We start from the raw sequence: 14,112 nt of genomic DNA on the forward strand, positions 1-14,112 counted from the left end.
GGGTTTTTTATATTTCAGACATTTAATGGTGTGAGGTAGCCCTGAGAGTAGATTTCTCCTGGCCCCAAAGATGAATTTTTCATGGTATTCTAAGAGTAACACATAGTGCTTATAAGCTGTATGTGCTTAAAGCCTTCTAACTACTGCTGTAGAAGTTCAGCTGAAGTATATAATTCTACTGTAGTCTTTTTATCAAAGTGCTGAAGCAATAGGCACTGGTGTTACTTTTTTTCCTTCCTTTTACACATTCTCACTTTTGTTCCATGAGTTCATCTTGGTTTTTTTTTAGACAGAGACAGCTTGAACTTTCAGAACCAATGACAAAATAGAGCAACTTTGTGGACTAGTATCCAAAATCCAGTTGCAAAAATGAGTGGAGTTCTGATGTAGTAAGTATGATTTAAGAAGTCCCTTATAGGGCAAGGGCTACAAAAGGTCTGGAAAAGTCCTGTGGAAGTTAATGGGCATGATGGTGTTATTTTGGGTTTGGGTCTCATGATTGGTCATAATAATGCTGTGCTGAAAAGCTGGCTGGCAGGTTTTGATTTCCTGTCTGAATTGGAGTTAACACACAGTTTGTATTTTCCCCTTTAAATTCTGTGCTAATCTTTCGACATGCATCCAGTCTTGGGAGCCTGGTATCAAGCTGTGGATCACTAGAGGATTGCACTTGCAGTCTTGAGATTAATCGTACAGCATCTGATCCATGGTGAGAGCAGGAGAGCTTCAGTAGTGTCTAAGACAATACATTTTCAAGAAGGATCTTAAATTTAAATTCTCTGTGTTTTAAGACCTTCATTTGTACTTGCATAAGAAACAGTGTGAAAGAACTTGACTTCAAGTTTACTTGCTAAAAACCATGCTCAGCACTGGCCTACAGAATGATTTTGGATCCTTCCTGGACTTGGTCTGTGTGTTTTGTTTCCTGTGGCATAGCTTACAGAACTCTTTATGGTATTAAAATTCCTGCTAATTGCCTTCTTCACTAATTTTGTAGACAAGATATATTTTTAAAAATAGTTTAAAACTAGTTTATGCAGATTCAAAGCAGAAGAGCTGAGTACAAAAAGAATGCCTTTAAATAATACAGGTCCCAAAGAAGACTCAGAAGTAAAATTTATGTAATTGTAAATGAAGCTGGTAAAAGAGTGTGACATATCTTGTGCATGGTATATTTGGCTTACTTTGATATGGCTTAAGTAACATATTGGGTGGAATAGATACAGGGATGCATAATGTTGTGATGTATCATTTTAAATTTTGTATTTGCAAAGGTGGGTGTTCCAGCATATCCTTTGTTGTCTGTGAATGTGGCTTTTATTGTGTGTTAGGTAAGTCTACCCATCTTTGTCTAAAACTGTCCTTTGACTTGCTTTTTCCTGAGGGCATTTACCAGGCTGCTTTGCAACAGCAAATTACTACAATGGATATGTACATGCATATTTCAGACAGCACAGGGTATCCAAGCTAATTGAACTTGTAAAGCAGTCCTAAGGTGACATAGAAACCTGTAAGTACTGTGTATATGCTGATATAAAAAAAAAAAATCCCACAAGTTTTCTGTTCCACCTCACTTTGAAGTTCTTTGTTAGCTCTGGTAGCCTGTGGTTAAAACATAATAATTGCACTTTGGTTTTTTTTTTTTTCTGTTGTTGTTCTTTAGGAAAAAAAAAAATTGTGATTCTTAAGAGAGAAACCATATAATGTGTGAGGAGGATGAAAAAAAATAAAGAAATATTATTAGAAAAGGATATACGTGGCAGCAATTAATTGGAATAGAGGTTTCACTACTTTTTGTGTTGAGACCATTTGACTGCTGTTGTTCAACATTGGAGGCTTGAATCCTGGTGAAAGAAATGCTAAGGTTTCCCTTGGGCTGTAAAACCTGATTCATGACTGATTCTAGAACCAAGGTCTCGTAGTTCTGATGTTGCAACAAGGAAAGTGTATATAAAGTACAAGTTTACAACCCAAGCAGATGCTGCTCTGCTTACCTGGTTATCAAAGGTGTGGATGGTCGTTTTAGTATCTCGTGTATTTCTGAAAACAAGGTCACCTGGCAAACAAGCTCCTAAGAGCTTTGATTTTGCTTGCAGTCTTCACCAAAATGTTACAGTAACTTTTCACAGTTCTAAGACAGGAACTAGTCTGCATTTCCTTGATTGTATGCAGTGTGAGGTGAAATTGGGGTGGGAAATGGAGAGGGTATGTGGTGGGTGTTAAAACACAAGGGTAGATGAAATTAAGAACACTCCAGAGTTGCAAACTGAAATTTTCCTAACCTCATAAAGCATGTAGAGCTATTGATTAAGAAGATGGATTTAATTTACAATAGCTCTTTTTACTGTTAATTGGACAGAGGTTGACACTAGAAGGTGTCAACCTTTCAAGTCTTCACCTATTACTACCTGCAATGTCTCTCAGGAATTAATTAAATTAATCTACGTGGTTTGAATTACAGGCATTCCTATTTTATTCCTTCGAATCTGGGAAAAGTAGTAGGTATTTTCTTTGTGAAATCATATGTATTTATCAAGAGCATGCATTATCCCTGTATTTTCATGAGACTATGCTGTTTAGTAGTTCTTGTTAATAGTACAGCTGTAAGAAGTTAATTGTCGCTTAAAACAAAAACCAAACTCACAGTTTATCCCAGAAAAGTTCTACAGACTAACTCATAAGCATCTGTATAGTTGTGCACACAAATTGCCATTAGATGTCTATAAGTAGTCATCTACTCATCCTTCATAATTGGAAGGAACAGAGGTTTTCTATATGTTAAAAATTGGAAAAGTCTGCAAGAATTGTAATAATTTATATGCAGTTTTAAGGTAAGAGCCCAAATCTCAATCATGTTTAGAGGTTACCATCTAATTGAAAATAAGTGTCAGTGTTTGGCTTTTAAAGAAAACATTGTTACCAGTAATTGTTTACAGGTAAGTGAGTAGAGCAGAACAAGTAATGGCAAATGAACAATTCTGGGTATTTTTTCACTGCTGCCACTGGCAATGAATTCAACAGCACTTTGGGCTCTCAGCTGGTTGCTAAATTAAAGTATTTGGAGAATGCAAGTTTCATTTGTCCTTTTCCTACTTGAGCTGGAGTGTAGTTTATTCAAGAGGCACTTAACCAACCCTGATATATTTGACAGTGCTATTGGGCACTTTTGTCTTTGTAGGAAGGTCTCCCTAGATTCACAACTTTGTTGTGAAATAGAGCAAGTAGAGCCTTCCTTGGAAGTTTGATAGGAGCCCTTTAGCTGACCAAAGTTGGGGTGTTTCTTCTGCATGGTGCTGCTGGTGTGCAGTCATTTGTCCAGAAGTAAGAGCTGGGATGTTCAGCACATGTCTCTTGCTTTCCTGGCTTGTGTGTATATGCTGTTGCAGAGCACTATAATCAAAAGTATATGATCAAAACAATGAAAAAGTGGAGTTATTGCCTCTTCAGTAACTGGAGACCTGAATTTGTCTGTGCTAGTCTTGTACTATGTAAAAATGAGTGAAATCACCCTGTGCTGGAAAAGGCATAGTTAAAGAGAGGTAAGGCCAAGCACGGGTCCCGTGTTAGAGAACATTCTGCTTTTAACAAACCAGTAAGAGACAATTCTGTGAGCAGCTGCAGCCCTTGTAGCATAGCCTATGTCATGGTGCCCTGCAAACTGACCCGCCGAAGGTGGAGCTCGGCCAGGGGGTCTGCAGGCAGTGCTCGGTGCTAGATCTGGCCGTGCTTGGGCTGCCAGAGTTCTCAGCTGGAGTCTGGTGAGAGGGGTGAGCTTTCTGCTCAGGGAACTGCATCCTGTGTGACTACCAGCCTGATTACAAAGTATTACTGGATGTGATTACCAGACGTGCAACCGGGGGTGATAACGAGGACTTCTTTAAACTAATCTTAAAAAACGGGGGCGATGCTAGGGGTTAGACTTAAACATCCCTTCCAGCCCTGGTGCTTTCATGATTCGGTGTGAGTGCTGCAGAGCGCGGCTCAAGGCCAGCACAGGGAACTCGCGTTCGGGCGCGTCTCTGGTTTGACATTGCCCGGGGCAAGGCTGCGGGAGGCACGTGGCGCGGCTGGCAAGCGCCCCGAGCCGGGCGGCGATAAGGAAGGAACTGAAGCCGAGGCGCAGGGTCTATCGCAGTAGGGCGGGCTCACACACCCCGAGCAGCGGCCGCAGCGAGCCAGGCCCGGCAGAGCCGCCCCCGCGGCCGCTCCCGGGGCGTTGAGGGGCGGGCTGGGCCCGGGCCCGGGCGCAGGTGCGGAGCGGGAGGGCGGTGGCCGCGCGTGCGCGGCGGTTGGCGTGGCGCCTCCGCCAATCGCGGCGCGGGTCGTTGTGCGGCGGCCCCGCCCCCGGCGCGGTGAAGGACAAGGTGACGGCGCGGGGCCCGCGTTCAGCCTCTGCCGCAGCGGCTCCATCTTGCGAGGTGAGTCGGGGCGGTGCGGGCCGCCCGCCGCCGGGAACCGGGCTCAGCCTCGGGGCGGCAGGGCCGCTTCGCGGCTGCAGGGCCGGGGCTCGGCGGCCGCGCCGTGGCGGGGTTTTCCGGTCCTACGTCGTTCTGCTCTTCTCGCCCGCCTCAGGTCGCCATGTTCTCGTCCATCGCGCCGCTCGCGCGGCACAACCCGTTCTACGCGCCGCACTTCCAGCTGGTGCAGGACGGCGTGAGGAAGCGCCCAGCGGAGCCCGCGGAGGCCTCCGCCACGCGGCGGGGCCTGGCGGCCGCGTCCGCCGACGAAGGTGAGAGCGGGACGGAGGGGCCGCGGCGGAGGGGAAGCCCGCGGGCGTGCGGGGCTGGCGGTGCCTGCGCTGACCCCGCCAACGCGGGCCTGTGGCCGCTAGGGCGGCGCAGGGGATGCCAGCGCCCAGCGGGGCTCGGCCGCACCGGGAGGGGCCGGTGCTGGGCCTACGCGCCCGCTTGGAGGACGAGGAAGGGCACGGGCGGGGGAGGCCCTGGCGGTGCTTCCGCTCTCCCGGCCGTGTGTGCTGAGGAGCAGGAGGGATCCGGGTTTGCCGGGAAAGGACATCGGAAGGCTCTAGTGCAGAGTAATCACAGAGACCCCCCGTAGATTTTGTCTTGGGGAGCAGAGAGCGCTTTTTCTGACTCTGCATGGCCTGCAGCCTCGGGCACCGAGGTTGTAGGCCTGTACTTCTTTCATCGGTGGAGAGGAGCAGCGATTGAATCTGTGGATTCGAAAGACCGTCTCTCCCATCTTTTTTCCCTTTTTCTCTTATTTTTTCACCAGTCTATTCATAGGTGGGTACCTGAACGTCTAGATACATTAAGGGTGCTTGGTGCTGTTCTTTTTTAGTTATTTTTTTCTTTTTACTAGTTGTGGGACGTATGCCAGATAACTTGCTATCTAAGATACAGGCATGCACTTAAGAGTTAAGTGCAAGTGCTTTCTGTATGCTTCCCAGTTAATTTGTTGACTTCTGAAGGTCAGACCTTTATGATACTTGCAGTACCACAGAATGGATAAGAGTGGAAAAGACCACAGTGAGTCATCATCATCATTGTAGGTCCAACTTCCCTGCTGAAGTAGGGTCATCTTGGAGCAGATTGCGCAGGACTGTGTTCAGATTCTTGAATATCTCCAGGGAGGGAGACTCCACAGACTCTTTGGGCAACCAGTTTCACTGCATGGTCACTACAGTAAAGAAGTTCTTATTTTCAGATAGAACTTCCTGGCATCAGTGTCTGACCATTGCTTCTTGTCCTGTTGCTTGGCACCACCGAGAAGAGCCCGAGTCCATTCTCTTGACACCCTCCCAAAAATAGTTATACGCAATGATGAGATCCACTTTCACTCATCCTTTTTTGAGGCTGAACAGACCCAACTCCTTCAGCCTTTTTTCATAATAGGTGAAGGTGAGGTTTTCCAGTCTCCTCTTCGTGTTTGTTGCCCTCCCCTGGACCGGTTCCAGGAGTTCCGTGTCTGTCTTGTACTGAGCGGTGCAGGACTGGGCACAGCACTCCAAATGTAGCCTCACTGGGGCTGAGTAAAGAGACAGGATCACCCTCAAGCTGCTGGCAGTGCTCTTCCTAGTGCATTACAGGATACCCTGGTGGAGTGGCCTTCTTTGCCACAGGGACACACACTGCTGGCTCATGGACAGCTTGGCTGCTCAGCAGGACCCCCACTTCTCTGCAGAGCCATTTCCAGCAGGTTGGCCCCCAGCCTGTGCTGGTCCTTGGCGCTGTTACTCCCCAGGTACAAGACCCTACATTTGCCTCTCTTGGAGACTTAATTCAGTTCTTCTCTGCACGCCTCTCCAACCTGTTGAAGTCCATCTGAAGTAGAGGTGGATATTTAAATTGTAATTCTTTTAAGCTGTCAATAACATAAAAGTGTCTCTCTGGTTTTACTTAAAAAAAAAGTAGGAATTACTTTCAGCAAGCTACCTTTCTGAAGTACTTTGATTATTGAAGTATTTCAGTGGATTTGCATGAACATTTATATAATACGTGAAAGAGGTTCGTTTTACAAAGTTTTCAAGGAATTTATTTGTGGCTTTCAGTGTAGTAATCCTGCTGCCAGCTAACTAAAGCCCTAAATCGCTCTTTGGTATGCTAAATATATTCAGTAGGTGCACTTATTTCTTTAAAGCATTATGCTTAATCTTCATCCTCTTTGTTGGCAGTTGAGGTCAAAGGTGGCCAAAGTTTTTCAATCTTTATCATCTTTTCTGCTGAGTTCAATATTTCACGTATCCAGCTGGTTCTCTGGCTTTTGTGTTGAGAACATAACACGTTGCAGAAGATATCTGAACTTGCACAAGGTCACACAAAGTCAGTACAAGCCACACGACCTTCTGAGATCAGCTCAGGGCATCAGCCGCAGTGGTGCTCAGAGACCAAGTATTTTATGACTGGCTCATGGAATTTGTCCTTGTTAATGTGTCAGATTGGAAGCAGAGATATGAAATAGTTACAATGTAGCTGTCTCAACAGAGTAGATATATTTTTATGCCATAGGTATAATTTGTGTACCTTAAGGGTATTTGTCTTAAATGATTACCTGGGTATGTAAGAATGACTTTCTTGTCCTATGTGCAGCATGTTCAGCTGGTTTTTTAGAAAATTTGACTCGTCTTCTGAAATAAAAAGTCCAAGATCATCTGTGGCTTAATTTTCCTAATACTACTGTACCACTACAGACCTAGGCACCTCTAAAGAGCTTGAGCCTAATTGATACTGGCTTTCTTACTGTGCTTGAACACCAGGCTGACAGGTCAGTCTGAATAGCACTGTAATCCAGCACATACATAAAACTCTTCTTTTCTCTGGCTACTATGAAGGTCTGTCCCTGTCATTTGAGGAGTATGACTTTAAATTACTGTGATAAAGGTAATGTGAACAAACAGTTCTGAGATCTGGCAGCATGGTAGCTGCTGTAGGGCTGTGGTGCTGTTGGCCAAAGACACAGCTAGACAGAGCTGGCCCAGACAGACCTAGAGTCTGTTCTCTGGTTACACCTGCCTGATCTGTGTGTGTTTAACCAGCCATTCTAGAAAGAACAGACTGTTTCTGCTGTCTGTAGATCTGCTATTTTGGACGTATATGTAAGTCCCAGATCAGCATATTTACAGCCTTTAGCAGTGTCTCAATAAAAAATAAGTTATTCTGAAAACTGATTTTTAGCTTTTAACTTAGGTTCACTATGGCATCTGTTATTTGATATTTATTGTTTTAAATAAAAAACAAACTTATTTTTTGTTATTTGGGCAATTTTTAAAAGTAAGGTAAAATATAAATACAAAATGTAATGTAAAATCTGGAACATTTGTGGGAAGGAGTTCCTTTAAAAGTTATAAGCTGGCTAAACCTGCTAGTGTTATCTGCTGCTCTGCTGGTGCTGTTGAACATCATTGTCAGCTTCTGCTGATGTTCATAAAGGAATTCAGAACCAGAAAGATGGCAAAGAAGCTCTACATAATACAGTGTTTGGCTGTCTGTAGTTTTCATTAGTGTTTCTTGGAGATGCTTCTTACTAAGTTGTAACACTTTAATGTCTATTCCATTATATTGAAGTGACACCAGTAAATTTAGTGGCAAAAGATTGTTTTTCTACTTTGGAGAATATTTTTTACATAGTTATTATTTCCTGTATGCTTATTCAGTATGTTGGATTTGCTTTTATGTATATTTTAAAAATGTTGAGCATAGTAGCAGAACTGCGCTGCTACTTTATGCTTATTTTTTACTGTTCATTGTAAATTTGAGTGTTTCTTGTTTGCACTCACTCATAGCCTCTGTAGCTTCTTCAAAGTGAAAGAAGAAAATGGATTCTTTTTTTCCAGCTCCAGTAACTTCATTGTATAGGAATATGTGAAAATTAATAACATATTCTAAGATTGGATGGTTTTATGCACAGTATATACACTGTATAGGACAGTACATATGAAGTATCTCTTAATTAAATGTGACCTGAAAGATTCTTTAATGAACCTTGTATGAGCATTCAATAGGACAATAATTAGCAATCTGCAGTTTTATTAAACAAGCTGTATACATGTGAGAGTCTGTATTTGAAAGACAGTTTACAAAAAAATCTGTGTAATAATCTGAGAAATACTTGAAAATAAATCTGCATATCTCCGACACCAATATTGTACCTTTTATAGTCTCTACTTAAATACATAAGTTAAATTGTCATAGAATACTTATGAAAGAAGCTTTGTCTTTTGAGTACTAGAGGACTACTACTATTCTTATTTCCTGGATATAAGAAGTTGTTGGACATTGCAACTTTGAGTCATAGTTTCTTCTAGTAACTTCTGGGATTAATTTCTATGGTTTTAGTGTGCTATGAGCTAAAACTTCAGTGTTTCTTCCTTTGCTTATTTAAAGGAAGAAATTCAATTTGGAAGGCTTAGAATCAAGTCTTGTCAGTCCAAAATGTTTTAATTTAAAGCAAAAGAATAATTTTTCATTATAACACTATATTCAAATAATACATCATGGGAGATTATTTCAGTTTAATACTTTTGAGAAAGTAGCACTTAGTTTTGTTTCTTTTCTGATCATTGTTAGCATTTATGATTGATCATATATGTATAATTTTTTCCAATTAACTAGAATACAGCTGTGCCTATGGCTCAAACAGATTCTTTGTCCTTTGTGGCCTTGGTGGGATTATTAGCTGTGGAACAACACACACGGCCCTGGTTCCTCTAGACCTGGTTAAATGCAGAATGCAGGTTTGTTCTGCATGTTGGTATGTGATGACAGAGCATGTTCAGTGTGGTATATTTAATTACTAATGAAATGGAGGGAAAAACTATACCCTGGACATGGCTGTCCAACAGTGCATGGAGTTGATATAAAAGCATGGTGTGTCTTTATTTTTTGCTGCAGAATACAGTTGTGAATATGGCTCGCTCAAGTTTTATGCTCTCTGTGGCGTTGGTGGGGTCCTAAGTTGTGGCCTGACACACACTGGTGTCGTACCTCTGGATTTAGTGAAATGTCGTATGCAGGTTTGTATAAACTTAAACATTTCTTGAACTTCTGTTTTCTATGTAGCCAGCATATTAAGAGGTGGCAGTAGGGAAGCAATCTTTTGTGGATGAGAAGAAGCAAATAAACTTGAATGGTGATTTATCAAATCTTCTGCTGTAAGATTAGCGAAATACCACTTTGAAGAGAAGTAAATGTATTATGGATAATCTGGATGCATAATTTTTGGACAGCATTTAAGTCACATTTAACTGACTATATTTGCTAGAAGGCACCCACCACAATGTTACTCTGCTGGCTGGTTGGCTGTCCAGCATTATTCCAGTGCTTTTGGAGTAAGGAAATAGTATCTTTTGGATCTGTGTTTTTTAGCCTGGAGTGACATGCATGTGTAATTTGATCCATTAACACCATGGATATCAATGCACGGCTTATGGATTGGATATTTTCTAATGATGCCACTTTGAGTAGAGTGGCTAAAACTTGATCTGGTGTCATGAAGGCCACTGATGCTTGCAACTGCTTTCCTTGAAGTGGTTTTTGATTAATCTCAAAGGAGCATAGTTGCATTGCCCTTGTGACACATTAAAACAATTTTGTGAACTGCCATGGGTGAAAACATACTAACGGATTTATTCAGGCAAATCTGCAAAAATGAAGCAAATTAAAGCACTCTTGTAAATTTCTGGAAATACAATAGTTAATGATTTCCATGTTGCATAGGCTGATTTAAAAATGGCCATTTTGTAATTATAGAACTCCTGAAATTAGGAGGGAACTATGAATTATCAGACCTTGTCATGCTAGAAGTATGCACGTGCTATTCTTCAAAACCATGTTCTTTGGAATGGCCTTTATTTAATGTTTACCAGAGGGACTTTTTCACATTCTTGAGAGCATCTAAAATTCTAGTCTCAATCTAGGAAATCTGTAACACATCAGACATGCTCAGTGTGGGCTATCAGTTCTGGTTTATTATATGGTCAGGGTGGTGGTACTTCCCCTTCCCTCTCCAGCACTTAGAGGAAGGTTCAGGAGGGGGGTTCCATGTGGATTCCAGGTGTGATCTTGTAAAACCTGTCAGCATTTATCTCTTTACAGATCCAGTACAGAGCATGTTACTAATCCTTCCTAAGTTCTCCAGGAAGAAACCTGTTGCCTGCCCTCTCATGTCTTTTTAAGAAGAGGTCACCTTTGCCATGGTTTAACTGAAACCAGAACACCTGTTACACGCCTAATAACTAAGCATGGTTCTGACTTGAACATAGTCCCATTTTACAGTGCCTGATTAAATAGCCAATTTTCTAAAATTATGTCTCTTTCTAAAATTGACATATTTAGGTGAACTAGATCTCAGTTATGTTGTTCCTAGACTGCAGGACAAAATTCCAGTCAGTGCAGGTTGGCATGCATGTTTCGTACCTCTTTCTGAAAGCTTTGATTGGCATCCAGTTTGATATTTTCCTTTTTATCCTTAGAGGAGCTGTTGGATGATGTCAAATATGAAAAGTAACAGTGGGATGTGATGTAATTACCTATGGAAAAGTTTCTGCTAAATTACTTCCTTTCACCTGAAACAAAATTATTGAAGTCAGTCTGTGTTAAATTTCTGATAAGTTAATAAAATCTCACTCAAAATTTCTTGGGCAGAAGACAGTGTGTAGTCTTTATTGCCAAGTCAAAGTACAAGTGTGGAAGTTTTTGAGTAGTCTTTGATCTGGTTTGCTCCATCTGTCTTAATCTGACTATGTGGAGAGATCACACAGGAGAGCAACCTTCTCTGATTAGTAATCATGTGAATTACTAGGTTTCTGGCAGTGCTTGAGTATACATAGGTAGAGTGTGTAAAGTAGATGAGATTGCTGACAGGACCCATTAAATTTTTTTAAAATCTGATCTATACGTAGTTGCACCAGTAGTTGCACCACTGACAATGTTAGAACAGTGATTTCAGTAAGTCTTTTCATTACAGTTGAATTGTTAATTTGGAGAATTAAAGGGTGTCTGAGTATTGAGGAAGAACATACTGGCTGTTAAAATAAGTCAGGGTTTGAGAGTAGCAAGTAACCATTAGTGTAACTTTGTGGTTAACATCGTCTGACCAGGGAATTACAGGAAACCAGTTCTCTGAGGAATAGAAGAATTTCAGATTTTGGATGGGGGTGTGAGAAGGAACATAGTAAGCTATATCAAACATTTTGCTGTCTGTTCTTTTTAGGTGGATCCACAAAAATACAAGAGCATCTTCAATGGATTTTCAGTGACAATCAATGAAGATGGTGTTCGTGGCTTGGCTAAGGGATGGGCTCCAACTTTTATTGGCTATTCCATGCAAGGGCTTTGTAAATTTGGTTTTTATGAAGTTTTCAAAATCCTGTATGGCAACATGCTGGGAGAGGTAAGCCTTAAATGTTTTTTGTAAAGCTATGTGTCTGCAGCATAATAGTATTAGTGATAGGAGTAATCACAAAAGCACAACTCATGAATAAAAATGTGTTTTTCAATTCCTTTCAGGAAAATGCCTATTTGTGGCGTACTTCGCTATATTTAGCTGCATCTGCCAGTGCAGAGTTTTTTGCTGACATTGCTCTGGCTCCAATGGAAGCTGCTAAAGTTCGCATTCAGACACAGCCTGGATATGCAAACACTCTACGGCAGGCTTTACCCAAAATGTTTGCAGAAGAAGGCATCTGGGCGTAAGCATCCCTTCATTTTAATTGCAACTCTTGATTTTCAGTGCATTTTCTTAATGAAGAGCTGGTACTAAAACTTATTTTGGCCTTAGCTTGTACTACTTTTTGGTCTTTGTATTTCAAGATAAGAATTTAACATACTTGAGGTGATCTGTGCTGAACTGGCTGTTAATTCCACATGCTCCTTAGATCCATCTTTGTGAGTATCTTTGTTCTGAGTTCTGCTGGATAACTTCAGTTTCTAGCAGTTCCAGTCAGAGATACTCAGCAACTTTCTGGTTGTACAGTCAAAGATGCTTGAGTCATTGGCATGTGAGAGTAATATAACTGCATGTTAGCTTTCTGTTCTGATGGAAGTGGCTGTAGATGTACAGGTCATGATTCACTATCAGGACTTGACTGGCATGCAGACATTACCCTTACTGCACGGGTAGTATCATTACTACATTGCTGCAGTTGTATTGTAATCTGAAAAGTGACTAAAGAAACTGCTGTGCAGCCTGGGGATCAGGAAAATTTCAATTTGTGTTGCTGTTTGAAGGTGGTACTTAGGAATTTTAACAACTCTAATTTCTGTAGGTATTGACAGCATTACAGGGTCAGTATATAGAAGTTGTATAGCAGCAATAAATAAGCTAATTTATTTCAGGTTAGAAATACACTTTAAATAATGAAGAAAATGCAACTGAGATTGTCTCTTCTCTGATTAAGTTTCTATAAAGGTGTGGCTCCACTATGGATGAGACAGATTCCATACACAATGATGAAATTTGCCTGCTTTGAACGTACTGTTGAAGCTCTGTACAAGTATGTGGTCCCCAAGCCACGAAGTGAATGTACAAAAGGAGAACAGCTGATAGTCACTTTTGTTGCAGGCTATATTGGTAAGGAATCTTTAAGTTCTACACTTCATTAATGGATTACTGCAAATCTAGAGACCTGTTGCTTTTCAGAGTATTAACTGAAAAGTGACATTAGCAGATGTCATTAACATGGGAGAACTTAACCTGCTGCTTTAAAATGTGCAGGGGAAATAACTATAAAATTGGTCTGTTAGGGGAAAATGGGTCTGTAATAGGACACTTCTCTTAACTGCTCCTATATGTTACCAGTATTAATGGCCAGATTTAAAAATTGAGAAAGATGCAAATTTTCACTTAAATCAGCTGCAGTCTTGGGAATCTTTGGATGAATGGGGGAAATTTCAATATCCAAAGATTCTGAAGTTTTTTTCTGGCTGTTTTCTTCTGTTTGGAAGTTTCACTGGTTGTACTTGGTGTACACAGTAGTGGTACAGCTAAATCAACACAGAACTAATGTCATATTATTCTTTCAGCTGGTGTGTTCTGTGCAATCGTTTCCCATCCTGCTGACTCTGTGGTGTCTGTGTTGAACAAAGAAAAGGGCAGCTCAGCTTCACAGGTTCTTATGAGGCTTGGATTCAAAGGTACATTCTTTCTTTCATGTATTTTGGATCAAGTGTTTCTGGTGTTTAGGGGAGGAGGTATTTTCTTCATGCCATTTTATTTTGTTCATGATTTATGGTTTGCTCTCCAGGTGTATGGAAAGGGCTGTTTGCTCGTATCATTATGATTGGTACCCTGACTGCACTACAGTGGTTCATCTACGATTCTGTCAAGGTTTATTTCAGACTTCCTCGCCCACCTCCACCTGAAATGCCAGAGTCTCTGAAGAAGAAGCTTGGTCTAACTGAATAGACAACTCATGGACTGACTGCTGGCTGACCCAGTGATGAGTTTCATGAAACTTTTATATATTTGACTATGTAGAAAACAAACTATACAATGTCATTATTGGTTGTGCCCTCATCTCTCATGAGGGTTTAAATTCTACCACTGTCATTGCCTGAAATAAATGAGAAACAGAGTGCTTAGTGTCTGTTTACTACTGCATATGTAAGCTTCATTTCATAGTAGCAAATACCTCAAATACTCTCCTGGCTTCCC

The 14,112-nt window shown here is 41.4% G+C and overlaps 1 protein-coding gene across 2 annotated transcripts; it reads left to right on the forward strand.

The window, feature by feature from the left end:
• The first annotated feature begins 4,273 nt into the window (after positions 1-4,273).
• On the forward strand, positions 4,274-14,033 carry SLC25A3 (solute carrier family 25 member 3). Of its 2 annotated transcripts, none has more exons than XM_084206401.1 (8): positions 4,274-4,418; positions 4,573-4,729; positions 9,072-9,193; positions 11,671-11,850; positions 11,967-12,148; positions 12,857-13,029; positions 13,482-13,592; positions 13,703-14,033. In XM_084206401.1, the coding sequence occupies exons 2-8, from the start codon at positions 4,579-4,581 to the stop codon at positions 13,861-13,863; spliced, it is 1,080 nt and encodes a 359-aa protein (XP_084062527.1). In that variant the 5' UTR covers positions 4,274-4,418; positions 4,573-4,578; the 3' UTR covers positions 13,864-14,033. The 2 variants fall into 2 exon arrangements, with proteins under 2 accessions (XP_084062527.1, XP_084062528.1); XM_084206402.1 differs by lacking the exon at positions 9,072-9,193 and adding an exon at positions 9,351-9,472.
• The last annotated feature ends 79 nt before the right edge of the window (positions 14,034-14,112 follow it).

Source organism: Fringilla coelebs, assembly GCF_963513975.1.
Source record: "Fringilla coelebs genome assembly, chromosome: 5".
Classification (NCBI taxonomy): domain Eukaryota; kingdom Metazoa; phylum Chordata; class Aves; order Passeriformes; family Fringillidae; genus Fringilla; species Fringilla coelebs.

What these genes read in the sequence shown, in the direction of transcription:
- SLC25A3 (XM_084206401.1), top strand. Translation starts at nt 4,579, where the DNA reads ATGTTCTCGTCCATCGCGCCGCTCGCGCGGCACAACCCGTTCTACGCG. An exon ending in GCAGAAGAAGGCATCTGGGC is followed by an intron (nt 12,149 to 12,856) that starts GTAAGCATCCCT and finishes TCTCTGATTAAG; the next exon opens with TTTCTATAAAGGTGTGGCTC. An exon ending in TTTTGTTGCAGGCTATATTG is followed by an intron (nt 13,030 to 13,481) that starts GTAAGGAATCTT and finishes TTATTCTTTCAG; the next exon opens with CTGGTGTGTTCTGTGCAATC.